Raw genomic sequence first — 26,781 nt, 5'->3', positions numbered from 1 at the left:
GCCTGCCTGCCTCTGTAGACTCCAACTCTAGGGACAGGGCATACCAAACAAAAAGCAACAGAAACCTCTGCAGATGTAAATGTCCCTGTATGACAGATTTGAAGAGAGTAGTGATTCTCCCAGCACAGAAGTTGAGATCTGAGAATAGACAGACTGCCTGCTCAAGTGGGTCCCTGACCCCTGAGTAGCTTAACTGGGAGACATCCCCCACTAGGTGCAAACTGACACCTCACACCTCACACGACCGGGTACACCTCTGAGACAAAGCTTCCAGAGCAACAATCAGACAGCAACATTTGCTGTTCAGCAAAATTCTCTTTTCTGCAGCCTCTGTTGCTGACACCCAGGCAAACAGGGACTGGAGTGGACCTCAAGCAAACTCCAACAGACCTACAGCTGAGGGTCCCGACTGTTAGAAGGAAAACTAACAAACAGAAAGGACATCCACACCAAAAACCCATCTGTACGTCACCATCATCAAAGAACAAAGGTAGATAAAACCACAAAGATGGGGAAAAAGCAGTGTAGAAAAGCTGGAAATTCAAAAAATCAGAATGCCTTTCCCCCTCCAAAGGAACACAGCTCCTCGACAGCAATGGAACAAAGCTGGACAGAGAATGACTTTGACGAGTTGAGAGAAGAAGACTTCAGTTGATCAAACTTCTCAGAGTTAAGGGAGGAAATACAAACCCAGTACAAAGAAACTAAAAACATTGAAAAAAGATTTGACAAATGGATAACTAGAATACCCTAACGCAGAGAAGTCCATAAACAACCTCATAGAGATGAAAACCATGACATGAGAACTATATGACAAATGCACAAGCATCAGTAACTGACTCGATCAACTGGAAGAAAGAGTATCAGTAATTGAAGATCAAATGAATGAAATGAAGTGAGAAAAGAAGTTTAGAGAAAAAAGAGTAAAAAGAAATGAACAAAGCCTACAAGAAATATGGGATTATGTGAAAAGACAAAATCTACGTCTAATTGGTATACCTGAAAGTGACAGGGAGAATGGAACCAAGTTGGAAAACACTCTGCAGGATATTATCCAGAAGAATTTCCCCAACCTAACAAGGCAGGCCAACATTCAAATTCACGAAATACAGAGAACGCCACAAAGATGCTCCTCGAGAAGAGCAACTCCAACACACATAACTGTCAGATTCACCAAAGTTGAAATGAAGGAAAAAATGTTAAGGGCAGCCAGAGAGAAACGTCGGGTTACCCACAAAGGGAAGCCCATCAGACTAATAGCAGATCTCTTGGCAGAAGCTCTACAAGCCAGAAGAGAGTGGGGGCCAATATTCAACATTCTTAAAGAAAAGAATTTTCAACCCAGAATTTCATATCCAGCCAAACTAAGTTTCATAAGTGAAGGAGAAACAAAATCCTTTACAGACAGGCAAATGCTTAGAGATTTTGTCACCACCAGGCCTGCCCTACAAGAGATCCTGAAGGAAGCACTAAACATGGAAAGGAACAACCGATACCAGCCATTGCAAAAACATGCCAAAATGTAAAGACCATCAATGCTAGGAAGAAACTGCATCAACTAGCGAGCAAAATAACCAGCTAACATCATAATGACAGGATCTAGTTCACACATGACAATATTAACCCTAAATGTAAAAGGGCTAAATGGTCCAATTAAAAGACACAGACTGGCAAATTGGATAAAGAGTCAAGACCCATTAGTTTGCTGTATTCAGGAGACCCATCTCACATGCAGAGACACACATAGGCTCAAAATAAAGGGATGGAGGAAGAGCTACCAAGCAAATGGAAAACAAAAAAAGGCAGGGGTTGCAATCCTAGTCCCTGATAAAACAGATTTAAACCAACAGAGATCAAAAGAGACAGAGGAGGCCATTACATAATGGTAAAGGGATCAATTCAACAGGAAGAGCTAACTATCCTAAATATATATGCACCCAATACAGGAGCACCCAGATTCATAAAGCAAGTCCTTAGAGACCTATGAAGAGACTTAGACTCCCACACAATAATAATAGGAGACTTTAACACCCTACTGTCAACATTAGACAGAACAACAAGACAGAAGGTTAACAAGGATATCCAGGAATTGAACTCATCTCTGCACCAAGCAGACCTAATAGACATCTACAGAACTCACCACCCCAAATCAACAGAATATACATTCTTCTCAGCACCACATCACACTTATTCCAAAATTGATCACATAGTTGGAAGTAAAGCACTCCTCAGCAAATGTAAAAGAACAGAAATTATAACAGACTGTCTCTCAGACCACAGTGCAATCAAACTAGAACTCAGGACTAAGAAACTCAATCAAAACCGCTCAACTACATGGAAACTGAACAACCTGCTCCTGAATGACTACTGAGTACATAACAAAAAGAAGACAGAAATAAAGATGTTCTTTGAAACCAATGAGAACAAAGATACAATATACCAGAATCTCTGGGACACATTTAAAGCAGTGTGTAGAGGGATATTTACAGCACTAAATGCCCACAAGAGAAAGCAGGAAAGATCTAAAATTGACACCCTAGCATCACAATTAAAAAAACTAGAGAAGCAAGAGCAAACACATTCAAAAGCTAGCAGAAGGCAAGAAATAACTAAGATCAGAGCAGAACTGAAGAACATAGAGACACTAAAAAACCCTCCAAAAAATCAATGAGTCCAGGAGCTGGTTTTTTGAAAAGATCAACAAAATTGATACACCATTAGCAAGACTAATAAAGAAGAAAAGAGAGAAGAATCAAATAGACGCAATAAAAAATGATAAAGGGGATATTACCATGGACCCCACAGAAATACAAACTACCATCAGAGAATACCATAAACACCTCTACTCAAATAAACTAGAAAACTTAGAAGAAATGGATAAATTCCTGGACACATACACTCTCCCAAGACTAAATCAGGAAGAAGTGGAATCCCTGAATAAACCAATAACAGGTTCTGAAATTGAGGCAATAATTCATAGCCTACCAACCAAAAAAATGTCCAGGACCAGACAGATTCAAAGCCAAATTCTACCAGAGGTACAAAGAGGAGCTGGTACCATTCCTTCGGAAACTATTCCAATCAATTGAAAAAGAGGGAATCCTCCCTAACTCATTTTATGAGGCCAACATCATCCTAATACAAAAGCCTGGCAGAGACACAACAAAAAAATAATTTTAGACCAATATCCCTGATGAATATCGATGCAAAAATCCTCAATAAAATACTGGCAAACCGAATCCAGCAGCACATCAAAAAGCTTATCCACCATGATCAAGTGGGCTTCATCCCTGGGATGCAAGGTTGGTTCAACATACGAAAATCAATAACCATAATCCAGCATATAAACAGAACCAAAGACAAAAACCACATGATTACCTCAATAGATGCAGAAAAGGCCTTTGACAAAATTCAACAGCTCTTCATGCTAAAAATTCTCAATAAATTCGGTATTGTTGGAACACATCTCAAAATAATAAGAGCTATTCATGACAAACCCACAGCCAATATCATACTGAAGGGGCAAAAACTGGAAGCATTCCCTTTGAAAACTGACACAAGACAGGGATGCCCTCTCTCACCACTCCTATTCAACATAGTATTGGAAGTTCTGGCCAGGGCAATCAGACAAGAGAAAGAAATAAGGGGTATTCACTTAGGAAAAGAAGAAGTCAAATTATCCCTGTTTGCAGATGATATGATTGTATATTTAGAAAACCCCATCACCTCAGCCCAAAATCTCCTTAAGCTAATAAGCAACTTCAGCAAAGTCTCAGGATACAAAATCAATGTGCAAAAATCATAAGCATTCTTATACACCAATAACAGACAAACAGAGAGTCAAATCATGAATGAACTCCCATTCACAATTGCTTCAAAGAGAATAAAATACCTAGGAATCCAACTTAAAAAGGATGTGAAGGACCTCTTCAAGGAGAACTACAAACCACTGCTCAGTGAAATAAAAGAGGACACAAACAAATGGAAGAACATTCCATGCTCATGGATAGGAAGAATCAATATTTTGAAAATGGCCATACTGCTCAAGGTAATTTTTAGATTCAATGCCATCCCCATTAAGCTACCAATGAGTTTCTTCACAGAATTGGAAAGAACTGCTTTAAAGTTCATATGGAGCCAAAAAAGAGCCCGCATTGCCAAGACAATCCTAAGTCAAAAGAACAAAGCTGGAGGCATAACATTATTGGACTTCAAACTATACTACAAGGCTGCAGTAACCAAAGCAGCATGGTACTGGTACCAAACAGAGATATAGACCAATGGAGCAGAACAGAGCCCTCAGAAATGATACCACACATCTACAACCATCTGATCTTTGACAAATCTGACAAAAACAAGAAATGTGGAAAGGATTTCCCATTTAATAAATGGTGCTGGGAAAACTGGCTAGCCATATGTAGAAAGCTGAAACTGGATCCCTTCCTTACTCTTACACAAAAATTAATCCAAGATGGATTAGAGACTTAAATGTTAGACCAAAAACCATAAAAACCCTAAAAGAAAACCTAGGCAATACCATACAGGACATAGGCATGGGCAAGGACTTTATGTCTAAAACACCAAAAGCAATGGCAACAAAAGCCAAAATTGACAAATGGGATCTGATTAAACTAAAGAGCTTCTGCAAAGCAAAAGAAACTACCATCAGAGTGAACAGGCAGCCTACAGAATGGGTGAAAATTTTTGCAATCTACTCATCTGACAAAGGGCTAATATCCAGAATCTATAAAGAACTCAAACAAATTTACAAGAAAAAACAAACAACCCCATCAAAAAGTGGCCAAATGATATGAACAGATACTTCTCAAAAGAAGACATTTATGCAGCCAACAGACACATGAAACAATGCTCATCATCACTCGCCATCAGAGAAATGCAAATCAAAACCACAATGAGATACCATCTCACACCAGTTAGAATGGCAATCATTAAAAAGTCAGGAAACAACAGGTGCTGGAGAGGATGTGGATAAATAGGAACACTTTTACACTGTTGGTGGGACTGTAAACTAGTTCAACCATTGTGGAAAACAGTGTGACGATTCCTCAAGGATCTAGAACCAGAAATACCACTTGACCCAGCCATCCCATTACTGGGTGTATACCCAAAGGATTATAAATCATGCTGCTGTAAAGACACATGCACACGTATGTTTATTGCGGCACTATTCACAATAGCAAAGATTTCGAATCAACCCAAATGTCCATCAGTGACAGACTGGATTAAGAAAATGTGGCACATATACACCACGGAATATTATGCAGCCATAAAAAAGGATGAGTTTGTGTCCTTTGTAGGGACATGGATGCAGCTGGAAACCATCATTCTCAGCAAACTATCACAAGAACAGAAAACCAAACACCACATGTTCTCACTCATAGGTGGGAATTGAACAATGAGATCACTTGGACACAGGAAGGGGAACATCACATACTGGGGCCTGTTGTGGAGTCGGGGGGCGGGGATAGCATTAGGAGATATACCTAATGTAAATGATGAGTTAACGGGTACAGCACACCAACATGGTACATGTATACATATGTAATAAACCTGTATGTTGTACACATGTAACCTAGAACATAAAGTATAATAATAAAATAAAACTGAAACAACCAAAAAAAAAAAAAAATAACCAGAAAAAAATCGCTAAGAATAAACAAAAGATTTATCTCTCTACAGTTTATAATGAGGAATTGTTTACATTAATTATGGCCCCATCTATACTAAAAGATGCTTATTTTTAAAACTGATCATTTAATTTGTATTTTTGCGATAGGAAGATGTGGTTAGTTTATAAATTATACTTCAAAATATATTATCCAATGAAAATTAAAATAGAATATTATCTTATGAAAGTTAAAATAGAAACATACTTAGATTTAGCTGATGTACCTAAAGCTGTCAATTTATAGACAAATGGCTAAAATATCTCCTTCAACTTGCTAATAATGTTTTTCTCTGGGCAGCTTGACTCAGGAACACCCTCTATGTTACAAAATTCCAGAGGTACTATGTAATTATAATAGATTATAATGTAAATGATGCCCTTTGGAATTATACAATGCAATAGTTGTGAATTTAGGTGCCTTTAAATTTCTTCCTTAAGCTTTTTCTATACATATTGAATTGTTTATAATAATGATGTGTTATTGTTTCCACTGGAAACAATAAAATCATTTTGTTTTTGAAAACAATGAAGTCACATAGACACGGTGCTAAGAACCATACTAGGGCATGTTGAGTACTCCGTAAATAGATATTTTGCACTTATTTTCACCTGTTGCTAAAACTCTGCAGTCTACAGTGCTCAGATGCCCTTGACAGTTGACAGTAGGTTCTGCCAATGAGAAGCCCTAGAGAAAGATAGGAAGGCAAGTTGAGAAAGAAAAACACACCCTTTCTGTTTCCCAGTTCCAGTTAACAAGGCCAGAGCAACTGCCATCAAATGTGTCAATCCCTACTCCTTCAGCTCCCACAGAACCAACATTGCTGCACTCCATCAAAGGCATTAGCAGCAGGAAGAACCAAATGGTTATTTGCTATTTGGATACAGGCCACTCTAGACTCCTTCACCCTCTAGGCTGTGCCTGCTGTGCACTGAAGCCCTATCCAGATCAGTGTCCCTTCACAGAGTTCCAAACACCAGCCTCATGGAGCCCCTCAACCTGCTAGGTTCTGGTAACTCCTCCTCTTCCATTTGCATCCTCCATTATTACAGGCGGTAGCTGCCTCTGCAGTTCTGGTAGCTGCCTCTGCAGTTCTTAATCTCCTGGGTTTTCTTTGTTTGTTTGTTTGTTTGTTTGTTTGTTTGTTTGTTTTTGCATCTTCTTTTGAACTTAGACTTCTACCACTTGCATGAACCTTGTATTCGATTTGTACTAATTCCTTTTATTAAGTCTTATTTTTGAAACACCTATTATCTTGGCTGTATCATGTATCATTTTTATAATTAGAAAACAAATGTATTTTATTTTCTTAAATGTTCTCATTTTACTGAGTACAACTCTTAAAATGTATTAGCCATTGTACTGTTCCCACTGTTCCCTTAGGAATTTCATTAAGTAATAGTGCCACTTTTCCCCTTCACCAATCTTAGGCACAGGCACTTTCTTTAAAGCCCAGTAGCATAGCTGAAACAAGACTGGAAGACTGATTAACCCTTAAATGGTCAATGATATAGCAACAGATAACTACTCAAAAAAATTAAAACTGATTATTAGTATAGCTGTTCTCATTCTCAAGAGGCTACTTGTCTCCTCTGGCCTCCTCCATAGGGCAGATGCTGTCTTTCCTCTGTGACCTACAGGGACCCCCTGGTTAGACCTGAGTATTCCCAATTTAAGGCTCAGGCGCATTGCTTCTTTCCCTTAAGGGCCCATTTTTCAGGCACCTTTTCCTGTTCCAGAATTTTCTCTGTTCCTGGAACAAGATGATTAACAGTGAGAATAACTAACATACTCATTGACTACACACTTCTTCCTGTCCACAGAGAAGCCTTCATGGGTATCAGCAGCATGGATTATAGTGAACATGGCAAGTATGCTCATTGCCATGATCTACAGGCCCAGCATCACTTGCTCCTGGGTTATCTGCATGATCCCATGTAGAAAAGGCAGCAGCTCAAGAAACAAATGAGACTGAAACTTTCCCCAGTCAATTCTTTGGGGTCTCAGAGAGTATCTTCCATTCTTACTTGTTCAAATAAAAAGTGACATACTTACTAATCACTCCTCTGTTTATTTAAATTCAACAGATCTGTGAAATCCAAAAGTCTGAGGACCACTGCTGCATGTTATTATATCAAAGGACTTTAAATACATTCAAAAGTAGAGCTGAGGTCAAAATGGGAAGGAAAAGGCATGGTCCAGCCCAGAGGTGGCAGTCTAAGCCCCTGGTGATCCTGGAGAGTTGAGTGAAAGCGGGTCGTGGAACAGAAGCCCCATGACAATAAATAATCACAGTCAGCTGCGTAGTGTTTGCAGCCAAAAGCTGGCAGTGACAGGGAAGGACATGGCATTCTCTAGTAGAGAAAGCTGGAAAGTCAAGGTAGAGTATCCAGGATCAAGCCAAGCTAGGAAGCGAGGATGAACCAATTCATTCATCCTGGGCAAGAATGACAGAAATCTGGGCAAAGTTGCGCCATGGCTTCTTCCAGGCACCCTGGATATGAAGGTCTGAGTCAGCAAGACGAATTTCAGAACCAACCAGGTGATGGGGCTGAGACTTTATTAATCTCCATCCAAGGTTGGGAAGACCTGATAGACCAAAACAAACAGGGATTTGAAGTTAGCTCTCCCACAAGCTAGTCATACAACCTTGGGCATGGGTGTGTGTGTGTGTGTGTGTGTGTGTGTGTGTGTGTGTGTTTGTTTTCATTACCTAGACGATTTCTTATACCAGTTCCACCTTGAACTAGCTATGTAATTGTGGATAACTCATTTATTTCTTTAGTCTGTTTCTTTATCATTTGAATGACTGGGACTAAATAATATACAAGAATCTGCCCTGCAAGAACATGTTAAGGTTCTTACATTCTAATTCCCTTAAATAACTACAGCAAAGTAATGTAGGATAGACTTAAGTTCCTGGTTCTGTAACACCAGCTGTTTAAACTGCACTCAAAACTGAACCCCTGTGTGCTCCAGTTTTCTTATCTAGAAATTGCATAGAAGACCTACATTTGTTGGGCTATAGTGATGATTAAATAAGACAATATATGTAAAAGAACTAGCTTCTTTCTTGGTCCATAAAAGGTGCTGAATAATTTTTTAGATAGATTCTGTGAGTGCTCTTATTTTAAAGTCTTCACAACCCACAGTGGAGTAAACACTACTGGCACTAACTTTAAATGGTCCCAGATTGTTTAAATGGTCAAGATTTTTTATCTGATTTTTATAGTTTGATTTGTTTCCTCTAGTGCATTCAGCTATTATGTTTTAATACCTTGGTGTATTTACTTATAGTGGAGTCTTTGCTCTTTATTGCTGTTTGCTTCTGTTCCACAATGGCCTTGGAAAAAGATAATCAAGTTTTTAGAGTTGTATATACTCTAAGAATCAATATGCCCTGGTTCTCCTGTAAATAAAATGTTAGACTGTGTGTTGACTTTATAAAAATTATTTTGTCACTACCGCCCAACAACCAAGATAAAAAGGTTGGGAATCATCCTTGAATTTCTTCTCCCTCACCCCGTGCTCGTTATACATCATTTCTACCTTTGATGCAGTTCAGGAATCACCTGTCTTCACCCCACTCACCACTCTAATCCAGCCACCAATTATCACTTCTGTTCTAACAAAATCTGTTGGGTGCCCATTCTTTTTTTACCCCACCTTGGGAAGACTTTTAAGTGTCAAGGAACCGCTGGATCAGTCCTGATTTACTTAGAACTCAGCCCAATTCAACACAAACTTCCAGGCCAGAAAGATGACAAAATGTTTGTTTGTTTGTTTTTGAAATTAACATAACCTTTCATATTTGTATTTTCTTTTCCTCTTCAGACAAGTTGCTAAGAGATCCTTGGCTTGGCAGGACTCCCTAAATTTTGCTGGGAAATCATGCCTTTATTCCACTGGCCACTCTTACCAAAAGCTATCAGCCACTCTCAGAAGCTCCATCACCATCACCACAAAAGGAAACTGGTCTACTTTTACTCATTATTGCAAGCTCCATAAGGTCCATTTTTATTTGTGAGAGAGAAGTAAAGCTTTGTAGTTTAAGTGCCAAGTTCAGGTTTTGGTTCTCTAATCTTTATGCAAGGATTGCCTCTTTGCTGATCAGACAACACACAGTCCACATTAATCACATCTATTGAACATAGTACTGGAAGTCCCAGCCACAGCAATCAGACAAGAAATAAAGGGCATCCAAATCAGTAAATAGGAAGTCAAACTGTCACTGTTTGCCAATGGTATGATTGTATACCTAGAAAACCCTAAAGACTCATCCAAATAGCTCTCACATCTAATAAATGAATTCAGTAAAGTTTCAGGATACAAAATCAATATACACAAATCAGTAGCACGGCTATACACCAACAGCAACCGAGCTGAGAATCAAATCAAGAACTCAGTCACTTTTGCAACAGCTGTAAAAATAAATAAATAAACAAATAACCTAGAAATACACTTAACCAAGGAGGTGAAATACCTCTACTAGGAAAACAAAACACTGCTGAAAAAAAAAAAAAAAATCATAGGTGACACAAACAAATGGAAACACATCCCATGCTCATGGATAGGTAGAGTCAATATTGTGAAAATAACCATGCTGCCAAAAGCAGTCTACAGAGTAAATGTAATTCCCATTAAAATACCATCATCATTCTTCAAATAACTAGAAAAAACAATCCTAAAATTCATATGAAACAAACAAACGAAAAAGAGCCCGCATAACCAAAGCAGTACTAAGAAAAATGAACAAATCTGGAGGCATCTTTTTACCTGACTTCAATTATACTATAAGGCTATAGTTACCAAAACAGCATGGTGCTAGCATAAAAATACGCATGTAGACCAATGGAACAAAATAGAAAACCCAGAAATAAAGCCAATACTTAACAACCAAGTGATCTTTGACAAAGCACACAAAAGCATAAAGTGAGAAAAGGACATGCTATTCAACAAATGGTGCTGGGGTAAGTGGCAAGCCACATGTATAGAATGAAACTAGATCCTCATCTCTCACCTTATACAAAAATCAACTCAAGATGGGTCAAAGACTTAAATCTAAGACCTGAAACCATAAAAATTCCAGAAGATAATATTGTAAAAACTCTTCTAGGCACTGGCTTAGGCAAAGAATTCATGACTAAGAACCCAAAAGCAAATGTAGCAACAACAAAATAGATGAGACCTAATTAAACTAAAAAGCTCCTGCACAGCAAAAGAAATAATCAGCAGAGTAAACAGACAACCCAGAGTGGGAGAAAAATCCTTGCAAACTATGCATCCAACAAAGGACTAATATCCAAAATCTACAAGGAACTCAAACAAAATAGCAAGAACAAAACTCCTATCAAAAAGTGGGCAAAGGACATGAATAGACAGTTCTCAAAAGATATACAAGTAGCCAAGAAACATATGAAAAAAAATACTCAACATCACTAATTATCAGGGAAATGCAAATTAAAACCACAATGAGATACCACCTTACTCCTGCAATAATTACCATAATTAAAAATTCAAAATGTAATAGATGTTAGCATGGATGTGGTGCAAAGAGATCACTTTTACACTGCTGATAGGAATGTAAACTCGTACAACCACTATGAAAAAACAGTATGGAGATTCCTTAAAGAAATAAAAGTAGAACTACCATTCGATCCAGTAATCCCACTACTGGATATCTACCCAAAGGAAAAGAAGTCATTATATGAAAAAGACACTTGAACATGCATGTTTACAGCAGCACAATTCACAACTGCAGAGATATGGAACCAATCTAAGTGCCATCAACCAATGAGTTGATAAAGAAAATGTGATATATATATATATGTATAGATAGATAGATAGATAGATAGATAGATAGATAGATAGATAGATAGATAGATAGATATAGATATAGATATAGATATATAGATATAGATATCTCACCATGGAATAAAATGGAATGAAATAATGGACTCTGCAGTAACTTCGATGGAGTTGGAGACTATTATTCTAAGTGAAGTAACTCAGGAATTGAAAACCAAATATCGTAAGTTTTCATTTGTAAGTGGGAGCTAAGCTATGAGGACACGAAGGCATGAGAACGATATACTGGACTTTGGAGACTTGTCGTGGAAGGGTTGGGGGGTGAGGAATAAAAGACTACATATTGGATACAATGTACACTGCTCGGGTGATGGGTGCACAAAAATCCCAGAAATTACCACTAAAATGACTTATCCATGTAACCAAAAAAAACCTCTTTCCCCAAAACTGTTAAAATACATTACAAAGGACAAAAGACCACAGTGTCACAAAAAGGAGCCTATTAATAAGAATATACTCAGAGAAAATCGCAAAGATGAGAACATCAGAAAAAATACCATATACAGAAGATTTAGGTGAACCGCATAAAGGTTGGAGAGAACTTCACATGGGGAAGTTCAGGCATGGATGAGGGGGATTAGATTTTATCCATGGGATATCCTAAGGGAGGAATGATTAAAATGGGTGAAGCTCACAGGACAAAGATGAAAACACAGTAAGACATAAATCCACCTGATTATACACAACAGAGTAGGCATGCCCTGAAGTAAAATGTCAATCACAGAACTAGTTCAAGCAGAAATTAGATAAACCATGTGTTAGGTATGTTCTAAGGAGGGCTCAGGCACTGAGACTTTTAAGCTCTTTTATGATGAGACATTATACATTCAGGCAGTCTCAAGTTTTTTTCATAAAATGTTGTGCTATGACCTGTGGATTTTTCCTTCAGTAGAATAACACTACGATTTCCAAGTCCCTTTCAGCCAAAATTGTTTGGGTAATCCAAGTGATTTACAAAGTGCCTTGAGCTCCATGATGAAAGATGCTATATAAATAAAAAGGTAATTTTAGTCATAATAAATAATGGTAATGATGATAAATGCCAGTGTCATTAAGAAGAAGCTGGCCTGCCATTTGGGAACCCAAAGCAACCAGCTATGAGCTGGAAATAGTGTGTGTCCAGGCCAGGACGATACTCAGTGACTGAGATCACATTAACCTTTAAACCAGAGATCTGGATAAAGCCCCTGATTTGGAGGTGTAAGCATTTAAAATTGAAGAAACTATAATACTTAATCCCTGAGCTTGAATATTGCCTTGGGCTTCTGAGACCTTTTCCAGAATGGTCAACAGGGAGCATATTGTCTTCCTCTTCTAACAGAAGAGAAAACTGACTAGGGCAGGAGAAAAGCCAGAATTCCCAACGAATCTTATGACTCTAGATCCAGGGCTCTTTCATTCTCTACTGGACCTCAGACAATTTCAGCGAAGGAGAGATTCGGAAAAGAGTCAATTTGGATGAGAAATGTCAAAATGGGATCATGTCCCTCAAGATGCCTTGCATAACTGTTTTTCATCCATTTAGGCTGAGAAAGCTTGCTAGTAAAATCCTTGGCTGCTCAAGCAGGGAGGAGCCATTCACTGATGTCCCAGAGCTGTTCTCTGCCGTTAAAGGAGCACATAGCAAGAGCCAGCTGAGTTCTGTTTGACCAGGGGTGAACACTGCTTTGGGGCCTTTCAAGCTTGAGAGCTCAGAAGGCTAATTGCTTTCCAAGGTCTGATCGAGTTTCTTAGTGAAGGACTTGGCATCCCATTTTCCCATGTGCTTAAAGGCCAATCAGTCACCACAGAGAAAGAGAAGAAACCCTGCTCTCTGCCCAACATTCTCTGCCCTCAAACAATCACCATAAAAAAATTAAATAAAATGAAATCCAGCAACTGCTAAGCTGGGAGGAGCTCACCTGTGAAGAACACATAGGTGTCTTATCTCTCTCTCTCTCTCTCTCTCTCTCTCTCTCTCTCTCTCTCTCTCTCTCTCTCTCTGTGTGTGTGTGTGTGTGTGTGTGTGTGTGTGTGTGTACTGAAATATTATTTTTATGGTCTGTAGTTTGTACTTGCTTTCCTTTAACATAGTTTAACATATTTCATCATTTGGAATTTATGCTTTTCATCTTTTTGTAATTTATCATCTTCTGCTTTTCATCTTTTTGTAATTTATCATCTTCATAATTTTAACCTTTTTAATTTATCTATCTTTGGTGCTTATCTTTTGAAGCTAGTCTATTCTCGGCTGTTTAACACTTAAATTTTTTCTTAAAAAATGAATTATTTCATTTTTCTTACATCATTCTTATTTAAGTCATTTTCATTTTATCTCTTTGAAGTTTTTGGTTTTGTTTAGTATTTCTTTGTAATTCTCATTTTATCTCTTTCATTTAACAATTTTAATATTGCTATATTTTATGGTTGTCTAAATTCTTTTTTGCTTCTTTGATACTAATTTTTTTATTAAAAATACATTTTCCATTTGTAGATTTTGAATTTTTTTCCTTCAATATTTTCCGTTTATCTTGTATTCTCTTTTTCTTATAGGATATAATGTCCATTCCTATAGTAAAAAGAATCATCTATTATCATGGCAAGGGGCTTTATCCTTTGCCCACAAAGTTTGAAAGACGTCTTTGTGGACGTTAATCCTGTCACCCTCATGCACCACCTATGTGACTTTGGGTGCCTCATCTGATGTCTGGACCTCAGCTCACAAACTCTGAGAATGTGGCCCATTTCGATGGAGCTCACCAGGCATGGAAACCATCTTTCCCATCATATATTTCGAAGAGTTCTGTAAGGGCTAGGTAAAGAGAAGAATGACCTCAACCTTCTATTTTTCAGCCAACATTTTATTTAGCTAGAGGGACACCATTATTATAACTGTATCCTATTATATCTGACTGAGAATAAAGATTTCCCTGTAGTAAATATTAATAAGTAAATAAAAGCGTTGGTCTTACTCTGAAGAAATCACAGTTTGAGCCCTGACTTTGTCATTAACCCACCATGTGATTCGGACAAATCATTTGATTACCCTGGACACCAGTTTCCTCCTTTTTAAAAGAAAAATGTTAAACTAGATTTTTCCTCTGCTATTAATTGCCTATGATTCTATAGCTTCCTATTTTTTTAACTTATTTATTTTGAAGAGACCGGGTCTCACTGTGTTGCCCAGACTGGTCTTGCACTACTGGTCTCAAGCGATCCTCCTGCCGAGGTCTCAACTCTATACTTTTCTATTCAGAGAAACCATGAGACTGACATCAGTGTGTATGGAAAGTATACTGTTATTTGTACCAGAAAACAGAAAACCAAGAGTTTATTCCTGGCAGAGTACCGAGGCCTCTCCAATCACGCCCACTTGGTGAAATGACATTGTTACTACGGTAGCATAAATGTAGTTGGGCTGAGCCAGGTGTCTGACATACTTGCCGTTGATGACACCGTCTGGGTTGAGCATGGGTATGATCTTGAAGATGAAGTTTTCCCTCAAGAGCCTAGCCACAGGGTCACTGCTGACCAGGAACTCCAAGGTACCCTTCGTCACCCAACTGGCATTGCTCTCTCCTGGATGAACTCGAGCAGTGATCACCTGATATGGACGATGTCCTGCAGAAAAAGGGACATAAGAAGATTAAACCCAAATTTGCTTTCCATTTCCATCAAGATGGTCTCCAGAGGACCAGATTTTCACATGATTGGCATGAGGTTTTAAATAGATTGATTGTTTCTAACACATATCTGATCTATGTTTACCCATTTTCCATCTGCCTCTGTGGTCTGCAAGACTCAAGAAAGTATGAAGGTACAGCTCAAGGCTGTCATCAAAAATGTAACTACTTGGTGGTATGAAAAGAACCCAAAAAGCAGATTTTATCAAGATCACAAAAAAAAAACTAACTCTCCAGAGTTCAATAGCATGATGCCAGATGTCACAGATCTCAGATTGAATATTATCTTCATCCCTCACCACCTCTGGGATCTCAAGCAAATGAATTAATTTCTTTGACACTATCTCCTATCTATAAAATTGGGACAATAATACTGACCTTATGTGGTTGTTATAAAACACAAAAAGATGTAAATATAAAGCACTCACTATGTTGACTGCCATTCAGTACGTGTTAGCTATCTCCCTCCTCATTTGTAAAGTCTGTGGGTGGGATGATCCCTCTCATTCTTTAGCAGAAATAGAAAGCAAGTAACAGAAGCAGTGTGTTTGGAACTCCACGATTGTAAGACATTGAACCCAATCCTTGAGAGAGATTTGACAGAAGAGTTCAATACGTGGAAGCTCAATCTTGGAGTCACAATGCTTGCTTCACTTTGCAAAGGGAGTCAGGAAAACATTCTCCACCCAGTTACAGGTAGTATATTGACATGAACAGTCTTTATGGAGAATGCACTGATGAGGGAAAGATAGGAATGTTTTCCCTCCTTTGTTTATAGAAGATCACTGGAGTATCGTACTGCTGAAATGCTTTCTAAAGCCATGTCTGGGCTCAGGTGAAAAATGTGTTTTGATTGATTTAGTGATGTCTGTCTTCCATATACTCAGGGAAGAAACGGTAAGGTTGCAGCATCATATCAAGAACTCACCATGTCTACTCTAACCCTTTGTTCAATTTTGTGTTTTTTTTATGACTAATTTTTCCTTTTGTATTCTCATCCAATTCCCATTGCTCCTAAACTTCCTCTAATGACAAGTACTAAGTATTTGCTAAGTGTAAATATACCAGCCGCTGAACAACCTGAAAGTTAATAAGCTAGTAAATTCTTTCCATATTATTCAAACCACTTTAAGTTCAAATGTCTTTTATTTCCTTAAACAGTAATATTTTTATTAATTTATTTATAATTGACATACAATCATTAGACATATTTATGTTTATGGGATATAACGTGATGTTTCAGTGTATGTATACATTGTATAATGACCAAATCTGTGTAATTACCATATTCATTATTTTAAATAGTTATCATTTCTTTGGAGTGATAATATTCAAAACATTCTTTTTTAGCTATTTTGAAATGTGCATTACATTATTATTTGCTCTAGTCACCCTACTGTGTAACAGAAAACCAGAATTTATTCTTCCTAACTGTAATTTTGTATACATTGACCATCTTCCCCTGTTTCTCCCTTGCCACTACCGTGCCCAGCTCCTGGTAACCACTATTCTACTCATTATGGAGGTCCCTCAAAAAATTAAAAATAGAACTATCATATGATTCAGCAATACCACTACTGTGTATATATCCAAAGTAAATAAAATCAGCATTTTGAAAGATATCTGCACTCCCATGTTTATTGCAGGCACCTTGATCATGTTTACTGAATTTCTGTGTTATTCACAACAGACAAGATATAGACTCTACCTAAATGTCCAACTACAGATGAATATGTGTGTGTGTGTATATATGTAATATAGTATATATTATATTATGTATTATATATATTATACATATACACACATATATATCATTGTATGTATATGTGACTATATGTGTGTGTATATACATATATACATACATATATACACACACACACATAGATAAAATGGAATACTATTCAACCATCAAACAAAATGAAATTCTGTCATTTTAAGCAACATGGATGAGCCTGGAGGACACTGTATTAGGTGAAATAAGACACACACAGAAAGACAAACATGATATGATCTTACTCATATATAGAATCTTAAAAAAAGTAGCCTTTTTGAGGATACAAATTGTGTCTCAAATTGTGCACAAAGAATGAAAAAATTGAATATCTCTTGATAACAGAGCTAAAGAATAGGCAATGGAAGATATAAAGAAAACACCTTTAAGTTATAGAATTATGTTATTATCATCAACTAAGACCAAAAAAAACTCAACACTATATGTCTCTTCCATATTTCTGCTGACAGCCATTAATCCACTGAGGTCTAGATTTAAGGGGTGTAGATCAGTGCATTTTTACTGACTATGGTGAAAACAGGTCACTTCACCTCCTTGTAGGTCACCTATACACTGGAGGTAACACTCAGCTATATTTTCCCTTAAGCAGATGTCTTGAGCATCTTCCAAGAACTGCAGGAGCACTGGGTAGAAAAAGTTGAATAAATTATAGTCCTCATTCTCTAAGAGTCCATAGTGTATGTCAGTAGTGACAAATATGAAAGAAAATAATTACAAGTGAGCTAATGGAGGTGTATACAAAACACCAAAATCGACATGACTGAGAAAGTTAAGGCCATTTCCAGAGATGTGATGGTATTCACACTGGGTCTTGCAGAATAAGTGTTATTTACCAGCTGGAGACAGTGAGGAGGGTCTTCTGAACAAAGAAAGGGACATATGCCAAAACCAGTGGCGCAAAAGTCGGTGAATTAAAAAATGAAGACAAGTTACGTGTGACTTAAGCAAAGGGCTAGAGAAGGTGGAACATAAATTTTAAAAAGTAAGCTAGTATTAAACTGGTAAGATCCTTTCTTATATATTTTGTTTAGGGATTTGGACTTCATCCTGTAGATCAGACACTCTCAACCATAGAGTCAGTGTCTCACTGATATCCTGTGATAAGTAACAGGGTATATTGCAGAGTCATCAGTTACCAATAAAAGTGCCAGTGTTTGCTTATGATATTACATACATGGCACAAACTGCCAGTCACCTCCCCAGTAGCCTTTCTCCCTTTCTTTCTTATTACCAGAACCCTGATTTTTGAAGGGGAAGGAATTTGCCCATATTAAAATATTAGCTTCATGGATCCTTTTGTAGGTAGGAGTGGCCATGTGACACAGTTGTGTTCAGTGAGATGTAAATGTTACTAGACTGTGAGTCTTTTGGGAAAACTAATTAAAGGGAACAGTTTCATCTGGTAAATGTCTACTTGGTTTTTGTGTCTTGTCCTTTGCCCTTCTTCTTCCTCCAGTTTTGCACATAGATGTGATACCTTCAGATGAGAAAGCCAACTTGAGAATCAAAGTCACATGCTAAAGATGGCAACCATAAAAGTAGAGGGAGCCAGGGTTCCTACCAAATTCCTTAAGCAGCTATACCACATTTTCACTAGCTTCTTCATTACTTCCAGATATTTGAGAATAGTAAACCAATATTTGGTTAGGCCACTGTACTCAAGTTTTTGCTACACCCTGTCAAATTCAATGTAAGATCAGATTTAAAGTCATCCCTATAATAATATTACCTTGAATAACATGCATTCATGTGTGCTTTCTAGATTGTGGAGAAGAGAGTGATATAGTTGTAGGGAGAATGATATTTGACATGTGTGTTTTAGAAAAGAACAATTGAGAACCACTATCTTAAGAAAAAGGGAGTTGATAAATTTTCATCTGAAGCAATATATGCCAAAGACTGCTTTATAAAATTAATTCTGAAATTATTGTAGATGACACGTTTACCCAATCAGAGAGAGTACAGCATAGTGAATTAGAGAACAACTTTAGGAGCCGTATTTCCAGGGTTCAAATTCCAGCCTCACCATTTTTAACATGAGATGAGTTATGTAAGTTTCTGAAAAAACTGAGCAATGGATTTGTCTTACTTTTTCCGGGCTTCCATAGCAGAATACCATAGACTGGGTGGCTTATAAACAACAGAAATTTCTTTTTCACAGTTCTGGAGGCAGAGAAATCCATGATTAAATCCAGCAAACTCTGTGTCTGGTGAGGGTCCGCCTTCTGTTTCTTAGATGACCTTCTTTTTACTGTGTCTTCACATGTGGAAGGGACAACTGAATTCCCTCAAGACTCTTTTCTTAAAGTACTAATCCCATTTATGAGGGCACTACCCTCATGACCTAATCAACTTCCAAAGGCTCCACCTTCTAACACCATCGCTTTGGGAATTAGGATTTCAGCACAGAAATTTTGGGAGGACATACATATTCAGTCCATAGAAGATTAGGTGTTCTGTATATAGGACTAATGACTCACTAACTGAAACTTTCTAAAAAAAAATGTTGGAAAGAAGGAGATGTACAGTTAGCTAGCTGGGCACAACTGAAATTAACTGGAGGTCAACTTTCCTACTATATCATTTGCTCACAGTTCCTTTTGCTTCTTCCAAAGCAAGCTGTGTTGGCATGCCAACAAAAAGCTTGTTTCGAAATAAAGAGGCTTGATGAATTTGTACCCAATCAGTATCCTATTTTCAATTCTATAACTCCATATCACTCTCTTTGTGATTTTTGAACTATGTTCATTTGCAGCATATTGGACAACAATGGTAAGTGCTTTCAGCCCAGCAAGAAGAAATAAAAAATGGCTTAAGCTCTTGTAAATTTTTTACACTAACAAAACACTTCCATCGTCTGGGCCAGTTGGCTTCCATTGCCTGATATACCCAGTACAATGCAATACATTAATCAATAAACCAAATGCAAGCTCTAACAGAGAGCCATCAACAATGTGTTTCTTTCCATTGGAGAGTCAAGTTGATAATCTGCTGTGTTGTAATACACCACAAGACCTTGCAGGCTGTTCTAGTATCCTGAAGAAGCAAATGGGGAAAACGATGGATTCTCATGAAGACATAAGCAGTATTTTAGCCAGTTCTAGTTGGCTTTCCTCTCTTCCCCTCTGTGATTTAAGACAATTTTGCAGTCATGTTGGTAAGTTAAACTTACAAGACCATTCAGTTGTAGCAGAAAATGGTACTCCAGAGAACTCATAATGGACAACAGCCGTAAATAGTATGCATCACACATACCATGTGATTTTTTCTTGCAATTGACAATCTCAGTCTTAGTAACTCATGTCTGCTTAGGGTCAGGCAAAAAGTGCCAGATATTTGCATTTATTTTTTTCTGCAATTAATAAAATATGTTTCAGAGACCACCATAGTCTATGGGGGAGTCATGGTTTGGACAGATTTTAATTCTTAAAGCTACATATTGAATTTATAGTGGTAATGACATCTGTAAAGAGAGATTAGGAACAAGTAGGGGATTGAATAATGCCTAAGAGATATCCGGCCTTTAGGCCAATGAAAAGTTGAGTAAAAACTGAAGACATGTATGATGATAAACGTGTGCCCAACTATATAAACATCCATTCATTCATTTCTTCTTTCTTTCAACAATATATATTAAGCTCCTACTGGCACTCTGCAGGGTTCTGTAGATTACAAGATAAATAATGGTTTTTTTGCCCTCAGGAAGCTAGTAACAGTCTGGTAGGAAAGACAGGCACACAGATAATTACAATCCAATGTGATCAGGGTCATTCATCAGGATATTTTCAAACATAGTGGAATAATCATTGTGACATCATTTATACTAATGCAAACAACTGCAAATGACTTAAACACACTTTCATAGGAAAGTAGTTCAAGAAACAATATGCAAAACAGAATGCTATGCAGCCATTAAAAATGACACATAAGTTTTTTTCTGTCAACACAAAAAGATATCTGTGATATAATGGTGACTGAAAAAAAAAACAGAGGATAGAGTACATCACAGAAGGATCCTATTTGTATGTAGCTGTAAAATTTATCAAAAGGTATCTATATATAGAGACAGCTGCAAGTAGTGGTAATCTAGGTGATTTTTAGGTCATCTTTATCCCTATCTGGAATGTTTGCTTTTTTAGAGAATAATAATCATGTGTCAATTTCACAAAGGCAAAGTATTTTCAAATACTAAGGCACCACAGGAGAGGAAGAGTAAAAAAATGAATTTTCACAGAAAAGGTAACATTTGATCTGGTCTGTCTAGTTTAAGTGTTTGCCAAGTAAAGAAAAGAAAAAAGAAAAGTAGTAGAAATGGCTTAAGTAGATCTATTTGCAAACAACTGAGGTCATAAAGTGCATAATACCCAAGGAAAAGTGAAGTGGTTTAATGTGACTAAAGCACAGGCCATTTGGAAGGCAAGAGAAGGAATGAAGGTACAAAAACTAAGTTTGTGTCTTCTTCTGCAGCCCTTTCTGGGGCATACTAAGGGTTTGGGAGCAATCTTGCATGCTATGGAAGCACCACAAAAACAAAACAAACAAAACAAAACAAAACAAAACATAAAAAACATTATGCAAAGGTATGATCCTATGGGGCTTCTTGGAGTTGAAGAATTAGATAGTGGAATTAAGGGGCAGAAGAAATGGCCAGGTGAGCAGGTTTGATTTCAAAGTGGAATCATGCAGCTAACATGAAGTCCAGCAATCCTAGAAGAGAGTGTATATAGACCTGATAGAAGGAAAACAGGATGAGGAAGGAAGGAGACAGGAAACAGGAGTGGAAAAGGAAGTGGAAAGATTCTGAGAAAAACAAATTAAAATGAGAAAAATTTGTATATATAAGACACATGCTACTATGTTTTCCAAAAAAGGTATATACTATGCACATTTTATGCACTGTGCATTTTTCATTTACCAATATATCTTGAAGATGTTTCTATATCAATATTAAAAGATGTTTCTATCTTTTTTATTAGTTTTATTGTGATATAATTTACACAAAATAAATTTTACCTATTTTAGTGTTACAAGTCAATAAACTTTGACACATGTATACAGCGTCGTAAAACCAAATGAAATTATTATTATCATCTCCAATATTCCCCTCATTTCACTTTGCAGGCAATCCCTTCACCCCACCGCTAGCCTCTGGCAACCACCGATTTGCTTTTTATCACCATAGTGCTTTCTTTTCTGGAATGTCATAATAATTAAATCATACAGTGTGGGTAGTGATGGCTCACACCTGTAATCCCAGCACTTTGGCAGGCTGAGGTAGGCAGATCACCTGAGGTCAGGATTTCAAGACCAGCCTGGTTAACATGGCAAAACCTCGTCTTAACTAAAAAAATACGAAAATTAGCCGGGCATGGTGGTGCACACCTGTAATCCCAGCTACTCAGGAGGCTGATGCAGGAGAATTGCTTGAACTCAGGAGGCAGAGGTTGCAGTGAGCCAAGATCGCACCACTGCACTCCAGGCTGGGTGACAAGAACAAAACTCCGTCTCAAAAAAAAAAAAAAACAAAACAAACAAAAAAAAGCATGCAGTATATAACTTTTCTGCCTGGCTTCTTTAACTTAGCATAATACTTTTGAGAGCTATCTATATTGTTGGATGCATCAATAATTTATTTTAATCACTGAGTTGTATTCCAGAGTACCACATAGCAGTGAATATGCCACAATTTGTTTATTCTCTCACCTCTTGACAGACATTTGAGTTCTTTCTGGTTTAGGGCCATTATGAATAAAGTTGTTACCATCAAAGAATGTTGTTGGGTACAATGTTCCATATACAACAATTAGGTCAAGTTTGTTAGTCATATTGTCTATATTCTAACCAATATTATATCTGCTTGTTTTGTGAATTATTGAGAGGGTTATGTTAATATCTCCAAAGATGATTGTGGATTTGTCTATTCCACATTATAATGTTGTCAATTCTTTCTTTATTTTTAGGCTATGTTATTCACTGCATGCAGATTTAGAATTATTATATTTCCCTGTTTAACTGAACTTTTTGTCATCATAAGATATCTCTCCACTTCTCCTAAGGCATTGCCTTAAGGTCTCCTTTGTGTGTATAAATACAGCTTTTCTGGCTTTTTTTGGTTAGTATTTAAAATACATATATTTTTCATCACTTTACTTTCAGTGTTTCCATAACTTCACAAGTATTTGTCTTTTGAAGCACCATATGGTTGTATATTGTATTTTATTTAGTCTAGCACTGTTTTATTTTAATTGAAGCATTTAATCAATTTCCATTTGATATAATTAATGATTTATATTGGCATAATGCTATCAATTTACTATTTGCTCTCCATTTGTCCTAACATACGATCAATTCTTTTTCCCATCTGACCTTCATTTGGATTGATTGTTTTCTTCCCATTGTTTCTTTTTTCTCCTCTATTAGCTTAAGTTATATATCCTTCTATTCTTTTTCAGCAGTTACCTTAGAGATTACAAGGTACTTCTCTGATTTATTATAGTGTAATATAATCTACTATATTTTAGTTTCCACTACATATCCTAAAATCCATAACACATTTACATTTATTGTGTAATAAAGTCAATATTGATTTAAACCACATATTTACCCTTTTAGTTACTCCTCACTCCTTGCTGCATCTACAAACTTTCATCAGGTTTCATTTTCCTCCTGCCTGAAACTCACCTTTCAGTGTTTCTTCCGAAATGAATCTGCTGGCAGTGAACATATGCATGTCTTGTTTGTCTGACAGTGAATTCAATTTATCCTCAGTTTTGAAAAATATTTTTGTTGGGCATAAAATCCTATCACCCCTGCTCATAACCTCTCCATTTTCCACATCTCTCTCTGTTTCTTCCACCAGTGTGCAAGAACTTGACAGCTTTTAACAGTCTTTAGGTACCTGGAAACTTGTCTCCTCATTTTACAGAAATAGAAATGTGTCTTTTTGTTTTCTGTTGTATGTGTTCTTTTTCATGTTTTCCAAGATAAGAAAAAAAACTTTTATTGAAATTTCCAAATTATGGAACTTCCTTCTACTCCTTATTTTTTTTATTGTTTTCTGTTGATTCTCTTAAAGTTTCCAGGAAGATAATCCTAACACCTGCAAATAATAAAGTATTTTCTTCTCCTCAAAAGCTGTATCAATTATTACTGATACCTTTCTAATTTCTTAGAATTTCCTCAATACCGCAAAATAAAAAGAATCCTTTAAATTCATGCCATGTTATTACAACTGGTAGATATATAACATAGTAACAAATAATTCTGACTAGCTCTGTTCAAATGTGTGGGATTGTATGTAAACACATTCATGGCATTTTTATAGCACCTTGCAGCAGAGAAGGCCTTTTCACCTGTATTATTCCTTCGGTATTGTGAGTAAATCTGTGAAGTAGGCAAGGCAGGAATTATCACTCTCTTGCTTGTAAGGCAAGAAAAGAGAGAAAGCAAGGGAAAATCTTAGGTGTTCTGAATCAAAATCCAATATTCTTTTCATTTCATTATGTATTCTTTTGCCTGTATACATTTAAGAGGAAGGCCAAAATGAATCTTATTGAGACACAATATGATATAGTGAAGAAACAAGTACCATGTAAATCATGAATTGGAAGACTTTGGTTTGAGATCTCGTTCTGCCTCTTACTGATTGAATGGATTTGGGACAATTAAAATATTTTGAAATCTCTGTTCTCTACCCATAAAGCAAGGCTCTCTTAAGTCTTTGCTGCACTAAATTTAATGATTATCAATGGCAATGTGAAACAGGGTAGATGAAAGTCAAACTTTTTAGCCAATGGTTTCAATCTGCTTTAATTCTATTGGTTCCTTCAGTATTCTTTTAGTAAAGCTGCTAGCAGGAAGCAAAATTACATGGAGCTTCTTCATCTCTCTTTTGGTCTTTTCCAATATTCAGATGCAAGTGCTAATAAGCAGAAAAGTGGTCCAAAGTTGGGTGGCAGCAGAAGAAAATAGAAAGTGCAGGAAATTGCGGCTAATAATCGGCTTCAGAACAACCAAGTGTGAGTTGGCTTTCTCTTGCTGGGACACAATTCTTTCCCAGATGAGCAGGGTTTGTCTGCACCCAAGCTGTCTTTTACAAACTCTTAAGCTATGATCTTTCTGACCCATATACCACTGGAATAAGAAACTGACCAGATTATCATTTCCAAACCATTTACCTTCGCCAGAACTTGTTCATCTTCAGCCCTACCCACCTTCCAGTGGCAGGAAGTGGCCCCAGACCCTGTCCTTCCCAGAACTTTGCACTCTGCCTTTTCCCCAAAACCTGACGTGTGACCTTCGTTACCTCTAGATGGCAAGGAGCCCAAGAAGCTGTGATGTCTTTCTGTGATGGGATGGATTTGCTTATTTTTCACCAAAAAGGTGTGGGGATTCATGCATTGGCAGAGGGGGTAACAGAGATTCTGATGGTCCTACTCACCACACTGGGGATTCCTGGGGGCAGCAGGGAGGAAAGCATGGAGGCAAAGGCTGACCATAGGCCCTTTGTAGCTGATAAGCTTTGGAAACTGATTGAAGGATAATGAACATTCTATTGGCAGCCTCCAAATTTTTTTCTTAACTCTTTTCAGCTTCTTCACAAATTGTAAGTAATACACACATTTTCCTATTAATGTCCAAGACCTTCAAGCCCCACCCTCTCTCTTTCCTTCTCTCTCAAACATATATCTCCCTTTCTTCTTCACTGCATTACCACAACCTCTTCCTTAACATCTGGTCCAGCCACACAGCAGCCTATGAGGTGTAAAAACAAAAACCTAAAGCTGATGGTATCACCTTCCAGGTAATACACTGTAGTAGAATCCACAGTCCTTAGTCTCCTCGTTGAAGGTGTACCCCACTCCAGCTGGTCCAGCCAATTGGTCTCATTTTCTGTCACTCCTGAACCAAATACCCATCACTCTGATTTTTACTGTTCCCAAAACACACAGTGTCCTTTCCTTTTCATCCTCACTTCTTCTGCCTAGCAAACTGTCATTGTCCTCTCACCTGAAGCTTTTCTTGACGCCACAGGCAGAAATAATTCCCTTTTCCTGGGTCCCATGGCACATCATCTATGCAACTGCATACAACTCACCATGTGACCTGCAGTCCATTTTCTTTCTTTCTTTCTTTTTTTTTATAGTCACAGCTCCTATTAGAAGTTTTTCCATTTTCATGTTTGGTCTCTTCCACCACCGTGCCTGCTTTCCATATCTTATTTCTCTGTTGTCCACATGGGAATTATTCAGAAAATACTTGCTGATTAGATAGGTGCAATTAACTGTAATTAGCTCCTGTCATTAACTCCTCCATGCCCAGTTATGTCACAACATAATCACGCATTTTTTATTCATTCTTTCATTCAAAGAATATTTATTTATTGAGGTCTTGAGATGCAACAGGCACTATAATAGGGACTATAGTTAAAGAGTTAAAGTCCCAGCCAAACAAGGTCTGGGAAGTGGAGAAGGGAGACAATAACATCATGGAAGTACTGTGAAGGTCCCAGGCTTGAGGTCCTGGGCATTAGTGGGTATTTACTTAAAGCAAGGCAATGGATTGAAAGAGGAGGAGTGGAATCATCATCTTAGAAAAGAAGGCTCTGGGGCTTCTCTGCCTATCGAGTAGCCGTTCTTTATTCCTTTACTCCCTTAATAAACTTGATTTCACTTGAAGAAGAAGAAGAAGAAAAGAAGAAGAAAAGAAGAAGAAGAGAAGAAGAAAGAAGAAGAAGAAGCAACATAAGACGAAGCATCATCCTCAGCTACCC

General features: G+C 37.4%; 1 protein-coding gene across 1 annotated transcript in view; it reads right to left on the bottom strand.

Annotated features, from left to right (window-relative positions):
• Positions 1–25,507, bottom strand: part of LOC115897583 (cytosolic carboxypeptidase 4-like) — a 174,436-nt gene extending 148,929 nt beyond the window's left edge. Inside the window, exons 1-2 of the mRNA XM_030930839.1 lie at positions 25,450–25,507; positions 14,975–15,155 (exon numbers count right to left, since the gene is read on the bottom strand). Of these exons, the coding sequence (XP_030786699.1) occupies positions 14,975–15,155; positions 25,450–25,507 (239 nt within the window). The remainder of the gene's footprint in view (positions 1–14,974; positions 15,156–25,449) is intronic.
• Between the last annotated feature and the right edge of the window lie 1,274 nt (positions 25,508–26,781).

The sequence above is a fragment of the Rhinopithecus roxellana genome, chromosome 5, assembly GCF_007565055.1.
Source record: "Rhinopithecus roxellana isolate Shanxi Qingling chromosome 5, ASM756505v1, whole genome shotgun sequence".
Classification (NCBI taxonomy): Eukaryota; Metazoa; Chordata; class Mammalia; order Primates; family Cercopithecidae; genus Rhinopithecus; species Rhinopithecus roxellana.
Note: the sequence above shows the minus strand (reverse complement) of the source record. Positions and strands in the feature narration are given on the sequence as shown.